Source organism: Candoia aspera, chromosome 2 (assembly GCF_035149785.1).
Source record: "Candoia aspera isolate rCanAsp1 chromosome 2, rCanAsp1.hap2, whole genome shotgun sequence".
Taxonomy (NCBI): Eukaryota; Metazoa; Chordata; class Lepidosauria; order Squamata; family Boidae; genus Candoia; species Candoia aspera.
The window spans coordinates 8,263,918-8,285,755 of NC_086154.1; the positions used below are offsets into that span (position 1 = coordinate 8,263,918).

Genomic DNA, 21,838 nt, shown 5'->3' on the forward strand with positions numbered 1-21,838 from the left:
AGATGGAATTGTGTAGCAGACAGTGAAAAACTTCTAATTTCTAATGAATTAGAATTTATAATTAAAAAAAGGAATGTCTCAGACAAAGAGTATGGCACTTTGTATACACTTCTGTGTGCACATGCGTAGTACCACCCTTTTGACCACCCTTTGAAATGTTTCTCTGGAAAGTTTATCAGTTCCTTTTACCATATAGAGACAGTCTCCCCCTCTTTCTAAGCCCCTTTTTCTAGGCACTGCTGCGTAGGTGTCTCTTGCTTTGACCTAAGGGAGATTCCTGTGCAAGCGAATTTACAGGCGCACATGGCATTGATTGAGCCTTTAGCAGATTTAGAATTTCCTCCTTCAGGAACAAAGCTGGCTTCGTGGGAACTCCGGCTCCAAGACCCTGGGCATGCTTCAAAGCAGCCCTGGCCACATGAGAGAAAAGTTGGCTCTGCTGTGGCCTGCTGGGGTTCCCGGCTCCTAAATCCTTTTGAACCCCAGGAAATCAGGAACAAAGTTTTAGCAGGTAGAGAGGTTTTGGTCTCCAGCAAGAACGAAAGCGCAGGAATCTTTCCATCGGCTTTTGATCTGCAAGCTGGTGCCCTCCAAGTGTTGTGCCCAAGCGGCCTGGGAATTCTCCAGGCTGAAAGCTCACTCCTCTGGGAATTGGGAAGGCTGCTCAGAGTAATTCTGCCCTCTAGCGAGATTCAGGCTCCGCAATGTAAGGGAGCTGCGCTTTGTGGCTGCCGTTTCCCCTCAGGATGCTGTCCCTTCGTTTACTTGCTGCTTCTTGCAAAGGACCTTTTTGCTCGGTTGCAGTGGCGATGAGTGCACCCTTGGGAGACCCGAAAGAACAGGTTAGGGATAGATCGTCATGGAGAAAATCTATCCATGTGGTCGCCGGGAGTCGAAAAGGACTGGATGGCTCAAAATCAATCAAGAAATCTTGCCAAGTCTTAGGGTAGAGACCAGACCGGTGGGGTTTTCAGCCACGTGTCGCTAGATGGCGCTGTAGAAACAAGCAAACCCCGCGCCAGAAAGCTGTCAATCCAGCAGCGGCCTCTGTGGTTGCTGAGGACCGACATGCAACGGGAGGGGGAGGGGCAGAGCTGAAACAATGGAGTATTGGATGGCTAGAGGGGATGTCGGAGGAGAGGAGGAGGGCAGAGGAAGTTCCTGTTCGGGCTCCCGCCTGGGGGGAGAGCGGCGCGGAGGAGCGCTCTGTGGTCTTCGCGGGGTCGGAGCAGCAGCGGCGGGAGGTGAGCGGAGGCCGGGAGGGAGGCGAGGGCGGGAGCGCGCGGGGCTGCCTCGTTTCCTCCGCGGGGAGAGCCAGGTGAGCGACCCCGCCGGAAAACGCCGGCTGCGCCCCGCGCCGCCCCTCCCCGCGTTTCCTGCCTCGGGAGCTGCGCGCTTTGAAACCGGGGCAGGCAGTTTCCTGGCGGTCGGGAGATTTAGAGGGTCTCCTTCGCGTCCGCGTTGACGCTCTGTGATTTTGGGGAGATGCTGTTTCCTTGGCAACCGCACGGGACGGATCTGCCACTGCTGCCTCCCGGGACGTTTTGTTTTTTTTTCCTTCCGAGTCCAGCCAACAGACTCTCCCATCCCTGTATTAACCAGGTCCGACCCTGCTTGACCCAGCCCTTTTTTTAAAATAGCCACTGGGGGCGATTTGGGGCGTTCAGGTGTAGAGGTAGTCCTCGCTTACCTCTTGTTTAGTGACCGTTCAAATGGCGCTGAAAAGGAGACTTTTCAAAGTGATTTGGGTGCTGGTCTTCCATTCAAGTATCACGGTTGTTTGACATGTGCTTAATGACCCATGATGATTTGCTTAATGACTACAGCCAGAACTGATGTATGTCAGCGCATTCGTGTGACGTCATCTCTATTTTTTTATTTCTATATCCAATTTTTCCCCCAATCATGTCACTCGGACAGCAACTTAATGAGCGAGCTGCTTAGTGACAGAGTTGCTGGTCCCAATTGCAGTCAGAAAGGAGGACTACCTGTATTGTACAGTGATGTGCCCAGAGTGGTTGTGAACAGGATTTTCTGCCCTTTTCTTATTTGGACCTGAGGAGTTGAATGGACAAAACTCGTGCTTTAAAACTTGCAGAGGCTTTGGGCACCATTTCATCTGTTGAAGCCTCCCAGCCCTCTCAAAGTAGCCCCAAACATTTAACCATACCCACTTCTGGGATGTTTTGCAGGCTGAAATACAGGTGGATTTTCTACATACATACATTTGTGGGTGTGTGTATCTGTATTTCTCTGTGTGCATCTATGTGTATGCATAGAATCTCTCCCCAGCATTTCCAGATATCCTTGATGATAACGCTTTAAGTGCTAAGAATCTGTGATTGACCCAAGGCAACAAGTGAATTCCAGGATTTGAACTCAGACCTCAATAGTCTTCTATGTGTCAAATGAATCATCATGAATGATAGAAGTTAATCTAGCCTTTTGGCACTTTTCCTTTTTCATTGTTATGTATGCTGTGTTGTTGTTTGCACATGTGCAGCCAATTTGTTGATAATAATTAACACTTCTCTGTGAATCTTACAGGGAAAAAAGATGCCAATAACAGCCTTCTGGACAATTGAGAATCACAAGCAGCATTAAAAAGGAAAGCAAGTCAAGCCAGCAATCAAATCTTTTCCACTTTCTCCAGAGAACCCCAAAACTCTTCTCCTTCCCCAGCAGGTGACAGACGAGAGAGAGAAGGACCGGAAGAGAGTTTTTGAGCTGGAAAAAATTGATTATGTGGAACTCAAATATTCCATGAAAAGGTCAAGGGGGATAATTTCCAATTTCTGAGAAAGAGGAAAATATCTGGAAGTCAGTGGGGAGGAAGAGGTCACCTGGATAGCTACAGAGGGCAGACAGTAATGCAAACCTCACCCTGTGAGGGAGGAAACAGTCGCTTGAATCAAAGGACCCCCAAAGAAATCGTTTTGATCTCCTTGAAAATCCAAGAATATCATTGGTGGAAAAGTCCGACAGAGAGGGAAAAGCAGAGATTACAGCTCACAGGTGATTATGCATGAGAGGACCGACACCGAGGAGAAGCCCAACCAGTGTTCTAGAGGGGGCAAAAGCTTTAGCAAGGAAGCGGCCCTGGTGAATCACCAGAGAACTCATACTGGGGAGAAGCCGTATGAGTGTCCAGATTGTGGGAAAAGTTTCAGTCAGAATTCCCACCTGGTGAGACACCAGAGGACTCACACAGGAGAGAAACCATATGAGTGTCCCGATTGTGGGAAAAGGTTCACTTGGAATTCCGAACTGGTGAGACATCAGAGGACTCACACTGGAGAGAAACCGTATGAGTGTCCAGATTGTGGGAAAAGTTTCACTCAGAATTATGACCTGGTGAAACACCAGAGGACTCACACAGGAGAGAAACCCTATGAGTGTCCGGACTGTGGGAAACGTTTCAGTCGGAATTCCGACCTGGTGATACACAAGAGGACTCACACAGGAGAGAAACCGTATGAGTGTCCGGATTGTGGGAAATGTTTCAGTCGGAATACCCACCTGGTGAACCACCAGAGGACTCACACAGGAGAGAAACGCTATGAGTGTCCGGATTGTGGGAAAAGTTTAAGTGAGAAGTCCAGCCTGGTGATACACCAGAGGACTCACACAGGAGAGAAACCGTATGAGTGTCTGGACTGTGGGAAAAGTTTCAGTCGGAATTCCCACTTGGTGACACACAAGAGGACTCACACAGGGTACAACCCTTATGAGTGTCCAGATTGTGGGAAGCGTTTCAGTCAGAATTGTCACCTGGTGTTGCATGAGAGGACTCACACAGGAGAAAATCCGTATGAGTGTCTGGATTGTGGGAAAAGTTTTAGTTCGAATTCCCGCCTGGTGATACACCAGAGCACTCACACAGGAGAGAAACCTTATGAGTGTCTGGATTGTGGGAAAAGGTTCAGTGAGAAGTCCAGCCTGGTGAGACACCAGAGGTCTCACACAGGAGAGAAACCATACGAGTGTCCTTATTGTGGGAAGCGTTTCAGTCGTAATTCTGACCTGGTGATACACCAGAGGACTCACACGGGAGAGAAACCGTATGAGTGTCCAGAATGTGGGAAATGTTTCTGTTGGAAGTCTAGCCTGGTGACACACCAGAGGACTCACACAGGAGAAAAACCATATGAGTGTCCGGATTGTGGGAAAAGTTTCACTTCAAATTCTCACCTGGTGATACACCAGAGCACTCACACAGGAGAGAAACCTTATGAGTGCCTGGATTGTGGGAAATGTTTCAGTCAGAATTCCAACCTTCTGGCACACCGAAGGACTCATACAGGAGAGAAACCGTATGAGTGTCCAGATTGTGGGAAAAGTTTCAGTGAGAAGTCCAGCCTGGTGAAACACCACAGCACTCACACAGGAGAGAAACCGTATGGGTGTTTGGATTGTGGGAAAAGTTTCAGTTCGAATTCTGGACTGGTGATACACCAGAGGACTCACACAGGAGAGAAACCGTATGAGTGTCCGGATTGTGGGAAAAGTTTCAATTCGACTTCTGGACTGGTGATACACCAGAGGACTCACACAGGAGAGAAACCATATGAGTGTCTGGATTGTGGGAAAAGTTTCAGTTCAAAATCTGACCTGGTGAAACATCAGAGGACTCACACGGGAGAAAAAGTATATGAGTGTATGGATTGTGGAAAAAGTTTCCGTCGGAAGTCCAGTCTAATAATACACCAGAGGACTCACACAGGAGAAAAAGCATATGAGTGTACGGATTGTGGAAAAAATTTCCGTTGGAAGTGCAGCCTGGTGATGCACCAGAGGACTCACACAGGAAAGAAACCATATGATTGTCTGGATTGTGGGAAAACTTTCAGTCGGAATTCCCACCTTGTGTCACACCAGAGGACTCACACAGGGGAGAAACCATATGAGTGTCTAGATTGTGGGAAAAGTTTCCGTTGGAAGTCCCAACTCGTGATACACAAGAGGACACACACAGGGTACAATCCTTATGAGTGTTCGGATTGTGGGAAAAGTTTCAGTCGGTATTACTCCCTGGTGACACACCAGAGGACTCACACAGGAGAAAAACCATATGTGTGTCCAGATTGTGGGAAAAGTTTCATTTCGAATTCCCACCTGGTGATACACAAGAGAACTCACACAGGGTACAATCCTTATGAGTGTTCGGATTGTGGGAAGCGTTTCAGTCAGAATTCCAGCCTGGTGTCGCACCAGAGGACTCACACAGGAGAGAAGCCGTATGAGTGTCCGGATTGTGGGAAGGATTTCAGTCTTAAGTCTAGCCTTATGAATCATGTAGTTTTACACATAGGAGAGAAACCCTTCAAGTGCCCAGACTGTGGAGAGTGCTTCACAAGAAAGTTCTCCCTTTGCAGACACAAGAAAATCCACAAGGGGCAGAAGGTGATGAGTCTAGAGAAGGATTGAATTTCACTTCTCATCTCCCATTGGACATCCAGCTGAAAAGGTAAGTATTTAATTTCTGGGCTGATACTTTTTGGTCAAACATGTCTCAGTATGAGAGATAAGGGAGGAGAGGAAAAAAGGGGAAAATGTTAGTTTGAGAAAGGCCAACTACATGTATCAGGCTATCATCAGAACTCCCCAGTAAGCTGCCGCAGGTCCTAAAAGATACATGAGAAAAAGAGTGGAGCACTCAGGTTTTATGAGAGAATATATTGGGGAAGTTTGTGACAGTGACAAAAGCCGTGTAAAGTTTCAGAGGAAAAGGCTCTTCTGCCTTGCAGTTGAACATGATGGATAAGAGCGGCAGGAAGATTGAGCTGAAGAGAAAAGGGATTGTAGTTTTGAGCGTAGGATCTCCAGGTTTATGAGCAGCCCCTGCTGTGATCCTGTTTGCCTGGAGGTGCCTCTTGTTAGCCTTGGACGGCTGTGGGCGATAGCAGTGCCAAGGGGCTGAGCCTTTTGTTGCATCCCCCTCGGTGGTGGAGGTGGGAGAAAAGAACTGCACACTGGACTATGTTTTATGTCTAGAAATGGATTGTGTAAGAACCATTCATGGCTTTTGAGAAGGAAAGAAACTGGGTAGTGTCAGCATTGCTGTGAACGTGGGGCTGAGGTAAGGCAGAGCTCCCTTCCCAAGTCATGGGAGATGTTTCCATTTCTTTCCCTCCTTTCTCAGGGCTTCTTTTGAAGTTTTTCCACTGAATCCCTACAAGAAGAGAGAGGAAAATTACTTGTAGCCGCTAAGTGGTATTTTAGCCGTGCAGATGAGTGATCCTGATTTTGCTGAGTTCAGAAGACCCCAAAGAATTCAAGGCTTGTTCATTTCAGGAACCCAGTTCAGAGATCAGGTGTGACAATCCACCCCTCTGATGTTAATGATATGGACTCTCGCCACAAGCCATGGAAGGACATGGAAAAGTTCTTTAGTCAATAGAAGTGGATAGGGATTAAGAGCAAAGAGCAGATTAAGCAGATGCGGGCGCAAACACAAATTTAAACATGGCAGATTCTCAGGCACTCCCCAACCACCCCTCCCCCACCGACTTGCTTCCCATAACTCTAACCTGTCAATCTTTGGTGTTCCCAGCTGGACGACCTTGGTGTCTGGTTCCTCTTTTCCCACCTTCAACCACCGGCCTGCCATTCCTCTCTCTAGCAGCTCTTCTACTGTCTGGCAAGCGCTCTAGCTAATCACCACAAGCCTCATGCTAACTCAGTCTAGATACTACAAAACCCATCTATCTCAGGAAGGACAGCAGGATGGTGTCCTGATGTCAGGTTATCATCATTTTTTTTCCTAGTAGGTCACTCTGCATATGATCCCTTTGCAGAAGGACACTCAACAAGCAGGACCAGGGTGGGGTGGGGAGGAAGCAAGAGGCTCTTTTGGGCTGAGCCTCAAGCTCGGAGTGGCTTCAAATTTAAAGGTCTGCAAAGTTGTTGAACTTTAAACTGTTCAAATTATGTTTACTTCTCTCCCCCTTCCTCTCTCTTGCTCTTTTTTGGTGCCGTATTTTTGTGCACACCTGTTATGACGTCCCATTTTATTATGGGCAGGAGCTGCCAATGCTTCTTTCCCTCAGGATTTATTTTGTAAGTTTGCCATTTTTGGGGCATTGCCAATTGTAGAGCGATATCTTCTTGGACATGGATGGTGTCAGTGCATTTATAGAAAGATCCATCCTGCAGTCGGGACTTTTCTCTTAGGAGATACAGATCAGGAAGACCTGCTCAGGCCCGCCAGTATCTTGCGCTCATCCCGTTCTTGAATTTCTCCCCATGTTTAGTGGTTGGTTCTGCAGGGTTAACCGAACGTATATCAATTCTATTCAAATTGTACTCTGCAGTCTATGCTGTGTTCCCTTCTTGTGAGTAAACTAACAAAAAGCTTCTTAAATGGTCTTTTTTCTGTTTCTTTCTAAAGGAGCCATTCCACTTTTTCCTACTTTTAATGGTTTTTATTCCTTTAAATCTATATTTTGCAGCGGTAGAGTTACAAAGCCGTGAGCAACCTTCTACATTCACCAGAAATTCTGAGGGAGGAGTGCCTCTCCCAAAGCTTCAATTCGTGGCAGAATAAGCAGCCAGGAGTGTTAATGCAGAGCGGATTGGTGACCAAACAGAGGTGCCAGTGGGGGGCAGAGATGAAAATAACCATTGGCTGTGTGAAACCTCCCTCAGCGCTAAATCCGTTGCTGCCAACCCAACCAGATGGTGATGATACTGTTCCTTGTGGCCTCCTCTTGACCTTTGCAACCTCCCCCATCTGAAATCTCTGTAAATTAGTGCCATTAGTGATAATGTTCCCATGTGAGGTTTTTCCCCTTATTGCTGATCCCGGTTGGGAAAGGGGGTTGCATGAAATTCCCTCTGTTCGATCGGCCATGTGACATGGAGCATTGTGGTGGAGGTGCCCGTGCCGAATGTTGTTTCAACCTTGGGGACACTGGATTCTACTGGTGGAAAAGCCTCATTTGAAAGATGGAAACCCTGAAAATGGGAGAAGGAAGCCAGGAGGGCAACTGTCCTACTCAGAACAAGGGATGCTCTGCGTTTTTTGGGGAGAGCCCTGTTAGTCTGTGCCAGCCCCAGAGCTGAAGGCATCGAATAGCAGCTTTTCAGACTGAGCCAGGCGTTTGAATGCAACTGGTTGGACAGAGAAGGTGCTACAGACTCCTCCTGACGTACTCTCCAGGGTTAGGTATTGAGCACATCCCAGGATTGCCAGCCAATAATGCCAGGGGCAGAGGATGGTGGGTTTTGTAGTCCAAGAGCCCCTGCAGTACTGTCTCACCCATCTTCCATAGTTATGAATTACTAATGGGCAACTGTAAATGCAGATCAGTGCATGCAACTTTCTTTTTGAATCTTAATTTCTTTTGATCGTTTGGCTTTTGGGGGGGGGGACGATGGGGGAGATCCCCTCTTGTGGGGTGGCTGGGAGATTTTGGGATTGGAGAGCCCCACCGCCGCCCCCTCCCCACCCGGCTTAAGTGAGGGGTTTGAATGCAGGGAGCTTCTCCTTTCGGCCTAGAGTGGGGAGAGAGATGCGCAGGGCGAGAAAGGGAAACTAAAGGAGAGGGTCAAACCCATTTCCTGCTCCTTCTGCCAGGTCTGCAGAACACCCCCCCCCCCCGTGGAAGGGGCACGGAAGCAGCGCCAGGTGGGCATCTGTCTTGCAAAAGGGCGATTGGATCCTGAATGGGGGGGTGAGTGCAATCAGGAGGGGGAGGGGGGAATCCCCAGGTGCAAGAAGGGAAGTGGGGAGGGAGGAGATGGGCTTTTCCCAGCAGTCTCCCCACCACCTCTGCTTGCCGTCTGATTCCCTGTCTTTGAGAAATTTTCTGCTTGTCCTCCCGAGTTGCTGCTTCTTCAGAGGGCTTTCTGGTCTCCCTAAAATCCTTCCTCCGAGTCCCCGTCCTTCCCCACTCCAGTTCCCAGCACGAGGATGCCTGGTGTTTTCCGGAAGGTTTCCCACATTCCCTTGTTGCTGGTGGGGATGATGAGGTCCCAAAGGTCTGAAGAGGAGGATCAGAGGGCCCGTAGCTTAGAGGTGCCCCCTCCGTGGGCATGAACTGTGCTAGGAGGAGACAAGGGGCGGCTGGAAGCCCGATGAGAGACCTGAGAGGCATCCTGGCTTGGCCAATGGGCAGCCCTGGCCGGGGGGCATCTTTTCAGATGTAACACCTGGATCTGCCTCTCTTACCTGTCCAGTTACCCTTCCTGATAGCTGTGGGCTCCCGTCCTTGTTCAGGTCGGCCCCCTAACTGAACAGCACCGCACTTGGATGCTTTCGGTTTTTTATTTTTAGTTCTTTTATGAGCTGTACAATTTACACTGGAGAAGAAGCTTTCTGCCGTTTTTATACTCACTGAAATAAAAAGGGCTTTCTGACAGCTCTAGAAACCAAGGATTCCTGGAGTCAGGTTTCACTCTGAATGGCATCTGGGTTGCTCTCTTGCCAGTGTCCTCTGCTGAGGTTTGTTTGACTCCTTAATTTAGTGTACAGCTTGGAGATTTCCTAGTGGGGTTCCATCTAATATTAACTTGTGCAGCTCTGCCTAATTTACTTCGGCCAGCTAAATATGGAGCAATTTTGTTTCTGGGGATGGTGACTTTATTTTTTAAAAAAATCCTAATGCATGTAGAAGGCTATCGCTTAGAATCATAGAATGACAGGGTTGGAAGGGAGCTTGGAGGTCTTCTAGTCCAACCCCCTGCCCATGCCAGGAGTCCTCATACCATCTTGGAAAAGTGGTTGTCCGATCTTTTCTTGAAAACCTCCAGCGATGGCACACCCTGAACTCCGGGAGGCAAGCTGTTCCACTGCTGAAGAGTTCTACCCATCAGGAATTTCCTCCTTATTTCCCAGTTGGATCTCCCTCTGAGGAACTTCCCCCTGTGGCTTCTTGTCCTACCCGCAGGTGCCATGGAGAATACACAGATGCCCTCTTCCCTGTGGCAGCCTGCGATCACTGGAGTACTGAACTTCCCATTCAATCTGACTCATAAGTAATTACTTAGAATTCTCTGTAATGGTAGGTAGCATACAGGACAGAAGAAAATGTTGCGAATGGGAAAGCCCGTGCTTTTTCCCCATCTTCCGTCATCTTCAGTGACTTCAAATTCCACCCCCACTCCCCTCTCAGGTATGCCCCCTCCCTCTCGGGCCAGTAAGCGTAAGCATGTGCAGCTGTCTCCCACATTCTTTGCAGATGACCTTGGCAGTTCAAGATAGTCCAAACAAAATGATTTCACACTCCAAGATGTTCCCCCCTCCCTTTCCTTCAACTCACAAGAAAATGACACGTGTTGAATGAAACATGCATGCGAGTCAAATCACGTGTTCTGAGAACGTTTGAGCTGGAGCATGACACAGCCCTTCAAGTACTGGAAGACGGCTATCATGTCTCCCCCCGTCTTCTCTTCGTTAAGCCGAACTTGCCCAGTTCCTTTTGCCGTTCTTTATAGAATTCATAGAATTTCCCAAGCATCCTGAACTGTTTTCCCCCCTAGGATTTCCACCCGTGGAATCCTTCCTATCCTTCCTCTCCGTTTGTGGAAGTCAGCTCTCCTAAAATCTAGAAGACCAGTGTGACCTGGTTCCATTCCCCTTGCCTGCATGATGGTGAGTCCTAGCATGACATGGTCACTCTCTCCCGAAGGTCCTACAATTTCCACTCCCTCAGCCATTTCATCCCTATTAGTAAGTGTTAAGTCCAGTGCCGCTGACCCTTCAGTCCCCTCTTCCACCCTTTGGATGACAAAGGTGTCAGGAACGTCAGTAATCTCTTCGATCTCCCCCTTGCTGCTGAGCTTGTTTCCCAGGCGATGTCGGGGTGGTTAAAGTCCCCCGTTAGCTACTGCAGCGGTGTGTTTCCTGGACACCTCTGCTGACTGATTGACTCATCTCTTTCCGCTCCTTGGTTGGGTGGCCTGTAGTGCACCCCTATGGCAGTGTCATTTCTCTTTCCCCTGATATTCACCCAAATGCCTCCAAGAAGGCATTGGTCCTTGATGCTATGTATTTCTCTACAACTGTAGTAATTCTTTACATGCAACACAACAACTCCTCTTTCGTTGGGTCTCTTTCTTTGGAACGTGTTATATTAGAAGATTCTGAGAAGAGTCTTGCTAGATCAGATAAAATGTACTGATCTACCATCTTCTTGTTTCATACAACTCATTTAAACATTTCTCAGAAATGGGGCAAGGAGACAGTGGTTCCGTCTCTCAGCCTTGTTCCCCAGGAGCTGACACTCTGGCAGAATTATTTTGGTCTATATAAAAGGCTTTTAACTTCAGTCCTGTCTGAAAGATAGCCAAGCTTTTCACCATTACCCTATCTTGTACCAGTGAGTTCCATAAGATCATAACTGCATTATCTGACATCATAAATTTAATTTGGCTTGGGAGTCAGGTCAAAGCTGTTAATGTTTCCTACTGCAGATTAAGGTTGCTATAGTAACTAATCATTTTGGCGGGATGAAGAGGTTGAATTTAATTGTCTCCTTTTCATGTGTTAATGGTTGCATCACCTGGGGGGGAGGAACTTGCCTGGACTTGTTTTCTGTTTCTGTTTCTCTTCTGTGCAGACATGTAGAGAGTCAAGCTGCTCTCACTGAGAGCCCAAGACTTTTAAATATGTTTTGCTTTCATTTTGCTTTCTGTAAATAAATTATTTTTATAGAAATGCCTGGTGTGTGTGACTTTTCTGATCTCTCCTGGGCCAAAGGCTTTCCCAGCAATCTGCCAACAATAGCTCCCAGACCTTATTGATGTGGCCTATGGGCTGGGGTATCCTTGGATGGGGGGGAGATACCTGGGAGCAGAAGCTGTTGAGGGGGGAGATGTGTTTGAGAAGTTGAACATGTAATGAGACAATTCTTTGGGGGCTACCGATGGGGAAGGCTGAGATTTCCAGTCAGGCAGCATTAGATAACCAGTATATGCAAATGTTTGTGAGACTGAAAATAAAATTTATACCAAAAGAAAACACATGCATTTCCCTGTTTGCCACTATATACTGTCTTCTTTATTTTCTTAAAACCTCATTGTTATTTAAGCACATTGTCTAGCCTGAATTAAAAAGGTGTTTTCACTTTTCTCATTGACATTGGTGAAATTTCATAATCATGGTGCCATTTTTAATGATGCCATTTTTAATGATGCTCGTGTTTAATCTTTTAAAACGGTTTTTCCATAGCTACATTGATAATGAAAAATTATTTGATAGACAAGTTTTGGCAGCAGTGGTAGAACGCAAGATGAAAAGCAGAAAAAGAAAGTTCTGCCCTTTTTACGTTGGTGTGTTTTTTGAGTAATTTTATTGTTGAATTTGGAGGGGCACCCTGCCCTGCCACTTTTGATGCAGATCTAACATGGTGTGGAGGGTGATGGTGGTTGGACGGGGCCGTTTCAGCTCTTCACTCTAAACTCTCTTCCATGATGGGATCTGGATTAAAATAAAACTAACATAAAGAGGCCCTTTCCCTCATTTTATTCCCACCTACCTGCCTTCCTACCTACATGAACAAACTTTTTGCCTCCCAGGATGGCATGCTTTAATGCCAACGGTTCTCCCCACACAGCTCCCCAATTATCAAGGTACTGAGTTAAAAACAAAGAAAAAAATTCCCTGGCATAGGATACAGTGAAACAAAATGATGAGCATTCGAATGATCCCTTTGCCCCCTTGGCTCTCCAGTATTCGGGCTCGCTCAGATGGAATTGTGTAGCAGACAGTGAAAAACTTCTAATTTCTAATGAATCAAAATTTCTAATGAAAAAAACGAATGTCTCTCAGACAAAGAGTATGGCGACTTTGTATACACTTCTGCGTGCACATGCGTAGTACCACCCTTTTGACAACCCTTTGAAATGTGTCTCTGGAAAGTTTATCAGTTCCTTTTACCATATAGAGACAGTCTCCCCCTCTTTCTAAGCCCCTTTTTCTAGGCACTGCTGCGTAGGTGTCTCTCGCTTTGAGCTAAGGGAGATTCCTGTGCAAGCGAATTTACAGGCACACATGGCATTGATTGAGCCTTTAGCAGATTTAGAATTTCCTCCTTCAGGAACAAAGCTGGCTTCGTGGGAACTCCGGCTCCAAGACCCTGGGCATGCTTCAAAGCAGCCCTGGCCACATGAGAGAAAAGCTGGCTCTGCTGTGGCCTGCTGGGGTTCCCGGCTCCTAAATCCTTTTGAACCCCAGGAAATCAGGAACAAAGTTTTAGCAGGTAGAGAGGTTTTGGTCTCCAGCAAGAACGAAAGCGCAGGAATCTTTCCATCGGCTTTTGATCTGCAAGCTGGTGCCCTCCAAGTGTTGTGCCCAAGCGGCCTGGGAATTCTCCAGGCTGAAAGCTCACTCCGCTGGGAATTGGGAAGGCTGCTCAGAGTAATTCTGCCCTCTAGCGAGATTCAGGCTCCGCAATGTAAGGGAGCTGCGCTTTGTGGCTGCCGTTTCCCCTCAGGATGCTGTCCCTTCGTTTACTTGCTGCTTCTTGCAAAGGACCTTTTTGCTCGGTTGCAGTGCGATGAGTGCACCCTTGGGAGACCCGAAAGAACAGGTTAGGGATAGATCGTCATGGAGAAAATCTATCCATGTGGTCGCCGGGAGTCGAAAAGGACTGGATGGCTCAAAATCAATCAAGAAATCTTGCCAAGTCTTAGGGTAGAGACCAGACCGGTGGGGTTTTCAGCCACGTGTCGCTAGATGGCGCTGTAGAAAGAAGCAAACCCCGCGCCAGAAAGCTGTCAATCCAGCAGCGGCCTCTGTGGTTGCTGAGGACCGACATCCAACGGGAGGGGGAGCGGGGGAGTTGAAACAATGGAGAACTGGATGGCTAGAGGGGATGTCGGAGGAGAGGAGGGGGGCAGAGGAAGTTCCTGTTCGGGCTCCCGCCTGGGGGGAGAGCGGCGCGGAGGAGCGCTCTGTGGTCTTCGCGGGGTCGGAGCAGCAGCGGCGGGAGGTGAGCGGAGGCCGGGAGGGAGGCGAGGGCGGGAGCGCGCGGGGCTGCCTCGTTTCCTCCGCGGGGAGAGCCAGGTGAGCGACCCCGCCGGAAAACGCCGGCTGCGCCCCACGCCGCCCCTCCCCGCGTTTCCTGCCTCGGGAGCTGCGCGCTTTGAAACCGGGGCAGGCAGTTTCCTGGCGGTCGGGAGATTTAGGGGGTCTCCTTCGCGTCCGCGTTGACGCTCTGTGATTTTGGGGAGATGCTGTTTCCTTGGCAACCACACAGGACGGATCTGCCACTGCTGCCTCCCGGGACGTTTTGTTTTTTTTTCCTTCCGAGTCCAGCCAACAGACTCTCCCATCCCTGTATTAACCAGGTCCGACCCTGCTTGACCCAGCCGTTTTTTTAAAATAGCCACTGGGGGCGATTTGGGGCGTTCAGGTGTAGAGGTAGTCCTCGCTTACCTCTTGTTTAGTGACCGTTCAAATGGCGCTGAAAAGGAGACTTCCAACTGGTCCTCAGAGTTGTGGCCCTCAAAGCGATTTGGGTGCTGGCAAACTAGCCAGGGTGGTCTAGTGGTTAAGGCACCGGGCTAGAAACCGGGAGACGGTGAGTTCTAGTCCGGCCTCAGGCATGAAAGGCGGCTGGGAGACCTTGGGCCAGTCGCTCTCTCTCAGCCCAACTCACCTCACAGGGCTGTTGTTGTGGGGGAAATAGGAGGAGGAAGGAGTATTAGGTATATTTGCTGCCTTGAGTTATTTATGCAAATAATAAAGGAGGAATAGAAAATTTTTAAAAAATTATATTAAAAAATTTAGGACGGCAGTGTCTTGCAGTCACGTGACTGCTGTTTGCCATCTTCTCGTCTGGCTTCTGACAAGCCAAATCAATGGGGAATCCCACAGGAAGCTGCAGGTCACGGTCGTCTGACATTGCACTTAATGACCCAAGGTAATATTTCCTCTTGCTGACAAGTCTAGCCAACCAACACAGGATTTCCCTTCCGTTCATGTGTCGGGATTGTTTCACACTGTGCGTAGGCCCATGATGATTTGCTTAATGACCGCAACCAGAACTGATGTTGTGAGTCAGCTCCTTCACTTGCCGTCACTTTTAGTTTTTTATTTACATATCCAATATTCCCCACCCACGTCGCTCGGAAAGCGACTTAATGACCAAGCTGCTTAGGGACAGAGTTGCCAGTCCCAATTGCAGTCCGAAAGGAGGACCCCCTGTCGTGTTGGTGATGTGCCCAGAGTGGTTGTGGACAGGATTTTCTGCCCTTTTCTTATTTGGAGCTGAAGAGTTCAGTGGTATCCTAACGGTATGCCATATTAAACAAATGTTCTTTGGATTGAATGGCTCTTCTCATAGAAACATCTGATACTGAGAGTTTGAATTTGGAGCAGGAAATCAATTCTTTAAAGAATGAGATCCAAAAAACACTGGGAGCAGTCAATTTTGAGGAGAAAGTCACCTCTCTAGATAACCAGGTAATAAAGGAATTTAATAATATTAAAGAAACAAAATTTAAGAAATTTCAAAGAGATCTTAAAGATTATGAGGATAATAGAGTTTATGATTTGTCTAAGAAGAGAATAAACCGTAGTTGTAAGTCAGTTTCTTTTAATACTACTGTTAATGCTAGTTCAGAGGTGGATACAAATAACTCTGAAGACAGTACCATAGCAGAGATTCCAAAAACTTACATCATTCCAGAACCAATACTTTACTGAGGAATTTTTTAGATCGACAGGGCAGGAGGTACATCCGTTCTGTTGCAGGCAAAATGCGGGCTTCTTGGTTCTTCGCCTGGCGCAATTTAACAGCCAATTGGTCACGCAGAGCGGGGGAATCAAGCAGCTATTTATTCAAGACGTCTAGAAGAAATAGGGTCTCCCCAGAAAAAGGGAAGTTTCTTCACGTACAACGTACATCCCACATTGTATCCCATGATAGTTCTTCGCATGTTCTCTGTTTTCCCCTAAATCCCTGCCTTGGGGTGGAGACTTTGGAATGGTAATTAGCTAGGGGTCAGTGCCTTGTGGTTGGGGAAGCTTGGTCAGTCAGGTAGACTTCCCCACCCCAGAGTCAGGCACGGATCACTGGGACATCTGGGAACAGATAACAAAGCCCCCAGCCCTCCTTCTCCAGCCTCCTGGCCAGTGCATAGATAAGCCAGATCCCTTGCGTCCGTTAGTTCGGCTTCCAATTCCTTTCCCTTATTTCTTAGTCCAATTTCACGTTCCAGGCTTCAGAACCACAGAGGCGACGCAAGAGGTACAGGACTTTAAGAACAGGCGTATAAGACAAGACGAAAATCCCAAGAACCAACAGGTAGTTAACTTGTCCAAATATAAATTTTCAGAGATAGAACTACCCTTACTTACTAAAGGGCTTAATCTGATACCCACGCCCAGACATGATCCTTTTAAAACTAATGTAGAAATTCAACGTTTATTCAGGAAGATTAGGTTGTCAGAGTTTTTGGGAAATAAATCACATTCTACACAGGAACTTCCTTTCAGACCCACATCCACTTTCCATCCTAGTACACACAATCGGAGAATCCTGGCTTTCCAGGATTTAGTGCTCGAAGGTACAGAAAATATGTATAGAAATGCGGTGTCCCCTTGGCAAAATCTCACCCACGTTGAGAGACAAGCTGTAGGAACATTGATGTCCCAGGAGCAGGTCATGTTCAAACCACCAGACAAGGGACCAGCAGGAGTTATTTGGGACACGGGTGGCACGGGGACAAATATTTAACGCCATACGTTATAAAGAGATAGATGAGGATCCTACTAATAGGATTGAAAAGGAAATGATTGCAGTACTAGATGAAGGTTCACTTTCAGGTTTTATATCCAGATCTGTATATGATTATTTACATCAATCAGATAACAGAGTCCCCCAATTTTATCTTTTGCCTAAAATACGTAAGGGGACATTTCCTGTCCTTGGGAGACCCATGGTTTCTGGATGTGGTTCTGTTTTTGAACCTCATATTTGGATGAATATCTCAAGCCCTTTGTTTCTTCTATTCCCACTTGTCTTAAGGATGCCCTGGATTTTACAAGCTATATTAATCAAATTCAGTTTGAAGTGGGAGATGTATTATTGTCTGTAAGATTAGATGTGATATCTTTATATGCCAACCTACCGCAGGAGGAAGCCCTAGAAATAATACGAAAGGCACTGGATCAGAGTGGCTGCAGACAGTATTTTCTGCCCTTTTCTACTTTGGAGCTGAGGAGTTCAGTGGACAGAACTGGTGCTTTAACTCTTGCAGAGGCTTTGGGCACCATTTCATTTGTTGATGCCCCCCAGCCCCCTCAAGGTAACCCCAAAAGCTTGACCATACCCACTTCTGGGACATTTTGCAGGCTGAAATACAGGTGGATTTTCTACATACATACATTTGTGGGTGTGTGTATCTGTATTTCTCTGTGTGCATCTATGTGTATGCATAGAATCTCTCCCCAGCATTTCCAGATATCCTTGATGATAACGCTTTAAGTGCTAAGAATCTGTGATTGACCCAAGGCAACAAGTGCATTTTAGGATTTGAACTCAGAGCTTGTTAGTCTTCTGTGTGTCAAATGAATCACAATGAATGCTAGAGGTTAATCTAATGTTAACCCTTCTCCTTTTTCATTGTAATGTATGCTGTTTTGTTGTTGTTTGCACACGTTGTGCAGCCAATTTATAGACAATAATTAAACTAAGACTTGTATATGAATCTTACAGAGAAAAAGGTTGCCAATAAGAGCCTTCTGGACAACTGAGAATCACAAGCAGCATTAAAAAGGAAAGCAAGTCAAGCCAGCAATCAAATCTTTTCCACTTTCTCCAGAGAACCCCAAAACTCTTCTCCTTCCTCAGCAGGTGACAGACGAGAGAGAAAAGAACCGGAAGAGAGTTTTTGAGCTGGAAAAAATTGATTATGTGGAACTCAGATATTCCATGAAAAGGTCAAGGGGGATAATTTCCAAATTCTGAGAAGGAGGGAAATATCTGGAAGTCAGTGGGGAGAAAGAGGTCACCTGGATAGCTACAGAGGGCAGACAGTAACGCAAGCCTCACCCTGTGAGGAAGGAAGCAGTCGCTTGAATCAAAGCACCACCAAAGAAATCGTTTTGATCTCCTCGAAAATCGAAGAATATCATTGGTGGAAAAGCCCCACAGAGGTGTATATAGTGGGAAAAGCACAGATTTCAAGTCACAGGTGATTATGCACGAGGGGACCGACACTGGAGAGAAGCCCTACCAGTGTTCTCGATGCAGCAAAAGCTTTAGCAAGAAAGCAACCCTGGTGAATCACAATAGGACACACACTGGGGAGAAGCCGTATGAGTGTCCCGATTGTGGGAAAAATTTCAGTTGGAATTACAAACTGGTGAAACACCAGAGGACTCACACTGGAGAGAAACCTTATGAGTGTCCCGATTGTGGGAAAAGTTTCAGCTGGAAATCCGACTTGGCGATACACCAGAGGACTCACACCGGAGAGAAACCGTATGAGTGTCTGGATTGTGGGAAAAGTTTCAGTTGGAATTACAAACTGGTGAAACACCAGAGAACTCACACTGGAGAGAAACCTTATGAGTGTCTAGATTGTGGGAAATGTTTCCGTTGGAAGTCTAGCCTGGTGACACACCAGAGGACTCACACAGAGGAAAAACCATATGAGTGTCCGGATTGTGGGAAAAGTTTCACTTCGAATTCCCACCTGGTGAGACACCAGAGCACTCACACAGGAGAGAAACCATATGAGTGTCCGGATTGTGGGAAATATTTCAGTCAGAATTCCAACCTTGTGGCACACCGGAGGACTCACACAGGAGAGAAACCATATGAGTGTCTGGATTGTGGGAAAAGTTTCAATTCAAATTCCCAACTGGTGATACACCAGAGGACTCACACAGGAGAGAAACCCTATGAGTGTCTGGATTGTGGGAAAAATTTCAATTCGAATTCCCACCTCATTACACACCAGAGGATTCACACAGGAGAGAAACCGTATGAGTGTCTGAATTGTGGGAAAAGTTTTATTCGGAATTCCTACCTGGTGAGTCACCAGAGGACTCACACAGGAGAGAAACCCTATGAGTGTCTGGATTGTGGGAAAAGTTTCATTCGGAATTCCCACCTGGTGATACACCAGAGGACTCACACAGGAGAGAAACCGTATGAGTGTCCAGATTGTGGAAAAAGTTTCATTCGGAATTCCCACCTTGTGATACACCAGAGGACTCACACAGGAGAGAAACCCTATGAGTGTCTGGCTTGTGGGAAAAGTTTCAGTTCGAATTCCGGACTGGTGATACACCAGAGGACTCACACAGGAGAGAAACCATACGAGTGTCTGGATTGTGGGAAAAGTTTCAGTTCGAATTCTGGACTGGTCAGACACCAGAGGACTCACACAGGAGAGAAACCGTATGAATGTCTGGATTGTGGGAAAAGTTTCAATTTTAATTCCCAGCTAGTGATACACCAGAGGACTTACACAGGCGAGAAACCGTATGAGTGTCCAGATTGTGGGAAAAGTTTCCGTTGGAAGTCCAGCCTGGTGATACACCAGAGGACTCACACAGGAAAGAAACCGTATGAGTGTCCGGATTGTGGGAACAGTTTCAATCGGAATTGCCAGCTGGTGTCACACCAGAGGACTCACACCGGAGAGAAACCCTATGAGTGTCTGGATTGTCGGAAAAGTTTCCGTTGGAAGTCCCAACTGGTGATACACCAGAGCACTCACACAGGGTACAATCCTTATGAATGTCCAGATTGTGGGAAAAGTTTCAGTCGCTTTTACTCCCTGGTGACACACCAGAGGACTCACACAGGAGAGAAACCATATGAGTGTCTGTATTGTGGGAAAAGTTTCAGTTGGAATTCCCAACTGGTGATACACAAGAGGACTCACACAGGGTACAATCCTTATGAGTGTCCAGATTGTGGGAAGTGTTTCAATCAGAATTTTCACCTGGTGTCGCACCAGCGGACTCACACAGGAGAGAAGCCGTATGAGTGTCCGGATTGTGGGAAGGATTTCAGTCTTAAGTCTAGCCTTATGAATCATGTAGTTTTACACATAGGAGAGAAACCCTTCAAGTGCCCAGACTGCGGAGAGTGCTTCACAAGAAAGTTCTCCCTTTGCAGACACAAGAAAATCCACAAGGGGCAGAAGGTGATGAGTGTAGAGAAGGAAGTTTCAGACGGAAAGGCTCTTCTGCCTTGCAGTTGAACATGAGGGATAAGAGCGGCAGGAAGATTGAGCTGAAGAGAAAAGGGATTGTAGTTTTGAGTGTAGGATCTCCAGGTTTATGAGCAGCCCCTGCTGTGATCGTGTTTGCCTGGAGGTGCCTCTTGTTAGCCTTGGACGGCTGTGGGCGATAGCAGTGCCAAGGGGCTGAGCCTTTTGTTGCATCCCTGGAGGTGGTGGAGGTGGGAGAAAAGAACTGCACACTGGACTATGTTTTATGTCTAGAAATGGATTGTGTAAGAACCATTCATGGCTTTTGAGAAGGAAAAAAACTGGGTAGTGTCAGCGTTGCTGTGAACGTGGGGCCGAGGTAAGGCAAAGCTCCTTCCCAAGACATGGGAGATGTTTCCATTTCTTTCCCTCCTTTCTCAGGGCTTCTTTTGAAGTTTTTCCACTGAATCCCTACAAGAAAAGAGAGGAAAATTACTTGTAGCCGCTAAGTGGTATTTTAGCCGTGCAGATGAGTGATCCTGATTTTGCTGAGTTCAGAAGACCCCAAAGAATTCAAGGCTTGTTCATTTCAGGAACCCAGTTCAGAGATCAGGTGTGACAATCCACCCCTCTGATGTTAATGATATGGACTCTCGCCACAAGCCATGGAAGGACATGGAAAAGTTCTTTAGTCAATAGAAGTGGATAGGGATTAAGAGCAAAGAGCAGATTAAGCAGATGCGGGCGCAAAGACAAATTTAAACATGGCAGATTCTCAGGCACTCCCCAACCACCCCTCCCCCACCGACTTGCTTCCCATAACTCTAACCTGTCAGTCTTTGGTGTTCCCAGCTGGACGACCTTGGTGTCTGGTTCCTCTTTTCCCACCTTCAACCACCGGCCTGCCATTCCTCTCTCTAGCAGCTCTTCTACTGTCTGGCAAGCGCTCTAGCTAATCACCACAAGCCTCATGCTAACTCAGTCTAGATACTACAAAACCCATCTATCTCAGGAAGGACAGCAGGATGGTGTCCTGATGTCAGGTTATCATCATTTTTTTTCCTAGTAGGTCACTCTGCATATGATCCCTTTGCAGAAGGACACTCAACAAGCAGGACCAGGGTGGGGTGGGGAGGAAGCAAGAGGCTCTTTTGGGCTGAGCCTCAAGCTCAGAGTAGCTTCAAATTTAAAGGTCTGCAAAGTTGTTGAACTTTAAACTGTTCAAATTATGTTTACTTCTCTCCCCCTTCCTCTCTCTTGCTCTTTTTTGGTGCCGTTTTTTTGTGCACACCTGTTATGACGTCCCATTTTATTATGGGCAGGAGCTGCCAATGCTTCTTTCCCTCAGGATTTATTTTGTAAGTTTGCCATGCCTGGGGCATTGCCAATTGTAGAGTGATATCTTCTTGGACATGGATGGTGTCAGTGCATTTATATAAAGATCCATCTTGCAGTCGGGACTTTTCTCTTAGAAGATACAGATCAGGAAGACCTGCTCAGGCCCGCCAGTATCTTGCGCTCATCCCGTTCTTGAATTTCTCCCCATATTTAGTGGTTGGTTCTGCAAGGTTAACTGAACGTATATCAATTCTATTCAAATTGTACTCTGCAGTCTATGATGAGTTCCTTTCTTATGAGTAAACAAACAAAAAGCTTCCTTAATGGGCTTTTTTCTGTTTCTTTCTAAAGGAGCCATTCCACTTTTTCCTACGTTTCAGAG

General features: G+C 47.1%; 1 protein-coding gene and 1 long non-coding RNA gene across 2 annotated transcripts; both read left to right on the forward strand.

Moving 5' to 3' along the window:
• The first annotated feature begins 1,127 nt into the window (after positions 1–1,127).
• Positions 1,128–20,169, forward strand: LOC134489798 (zinc finger protein 850-like). Its single transcript, XM_063292664.1, has 3 exons — positions 1,128–1,244; positions 2,959–5,237; positions 18,246–20,169. Exons 1-3 carry the CDS (start codon positions 1,128–1,130, stop codon positions 20,167–20,169), a joined length of 4,320 nt encoding a protein of 1,439 aa, XP_063148734.1.
• On the forward strand, positions 6,075–7,363 carry LOC134492188 (uncharacterized). Its single transcript, XR_010067397.1, has 2 exons — positions 6,075–6,314; positions 6,745–7,363. It is a non-coding gene; the product is annotated as an uncharacterized LOC134492188 (long non-coding RNA).
• Positions 20,170–21,838: the final 1,669 nt, after the last annotated feature.

Bases quoted from the DNA above. Each gene is read 5' to 3' on its own strand.
- LOC134489798 (XM_063292664.1), top strand. From the start codon at position 1,128: ATGTCGGAGGAGAGGAGGAGGGCAGAGGAAGTTCCTGTTCGGGCTCCC. The intron at 1,245-2,958 runs GTGAGCGGAGGC...TGAAAATCCAAG, and splicing joins CGGAGCAGCAGCGGCGGGAG to AATATCATTGGTGGAAAAGT. The intron at 5,238-18,245 runs GTATGAGTGTCC...GAATCACAATAG, and splicing joins ACTCACACAGGAGAGAAGCC to GACACACACTGGGGAGAAGC.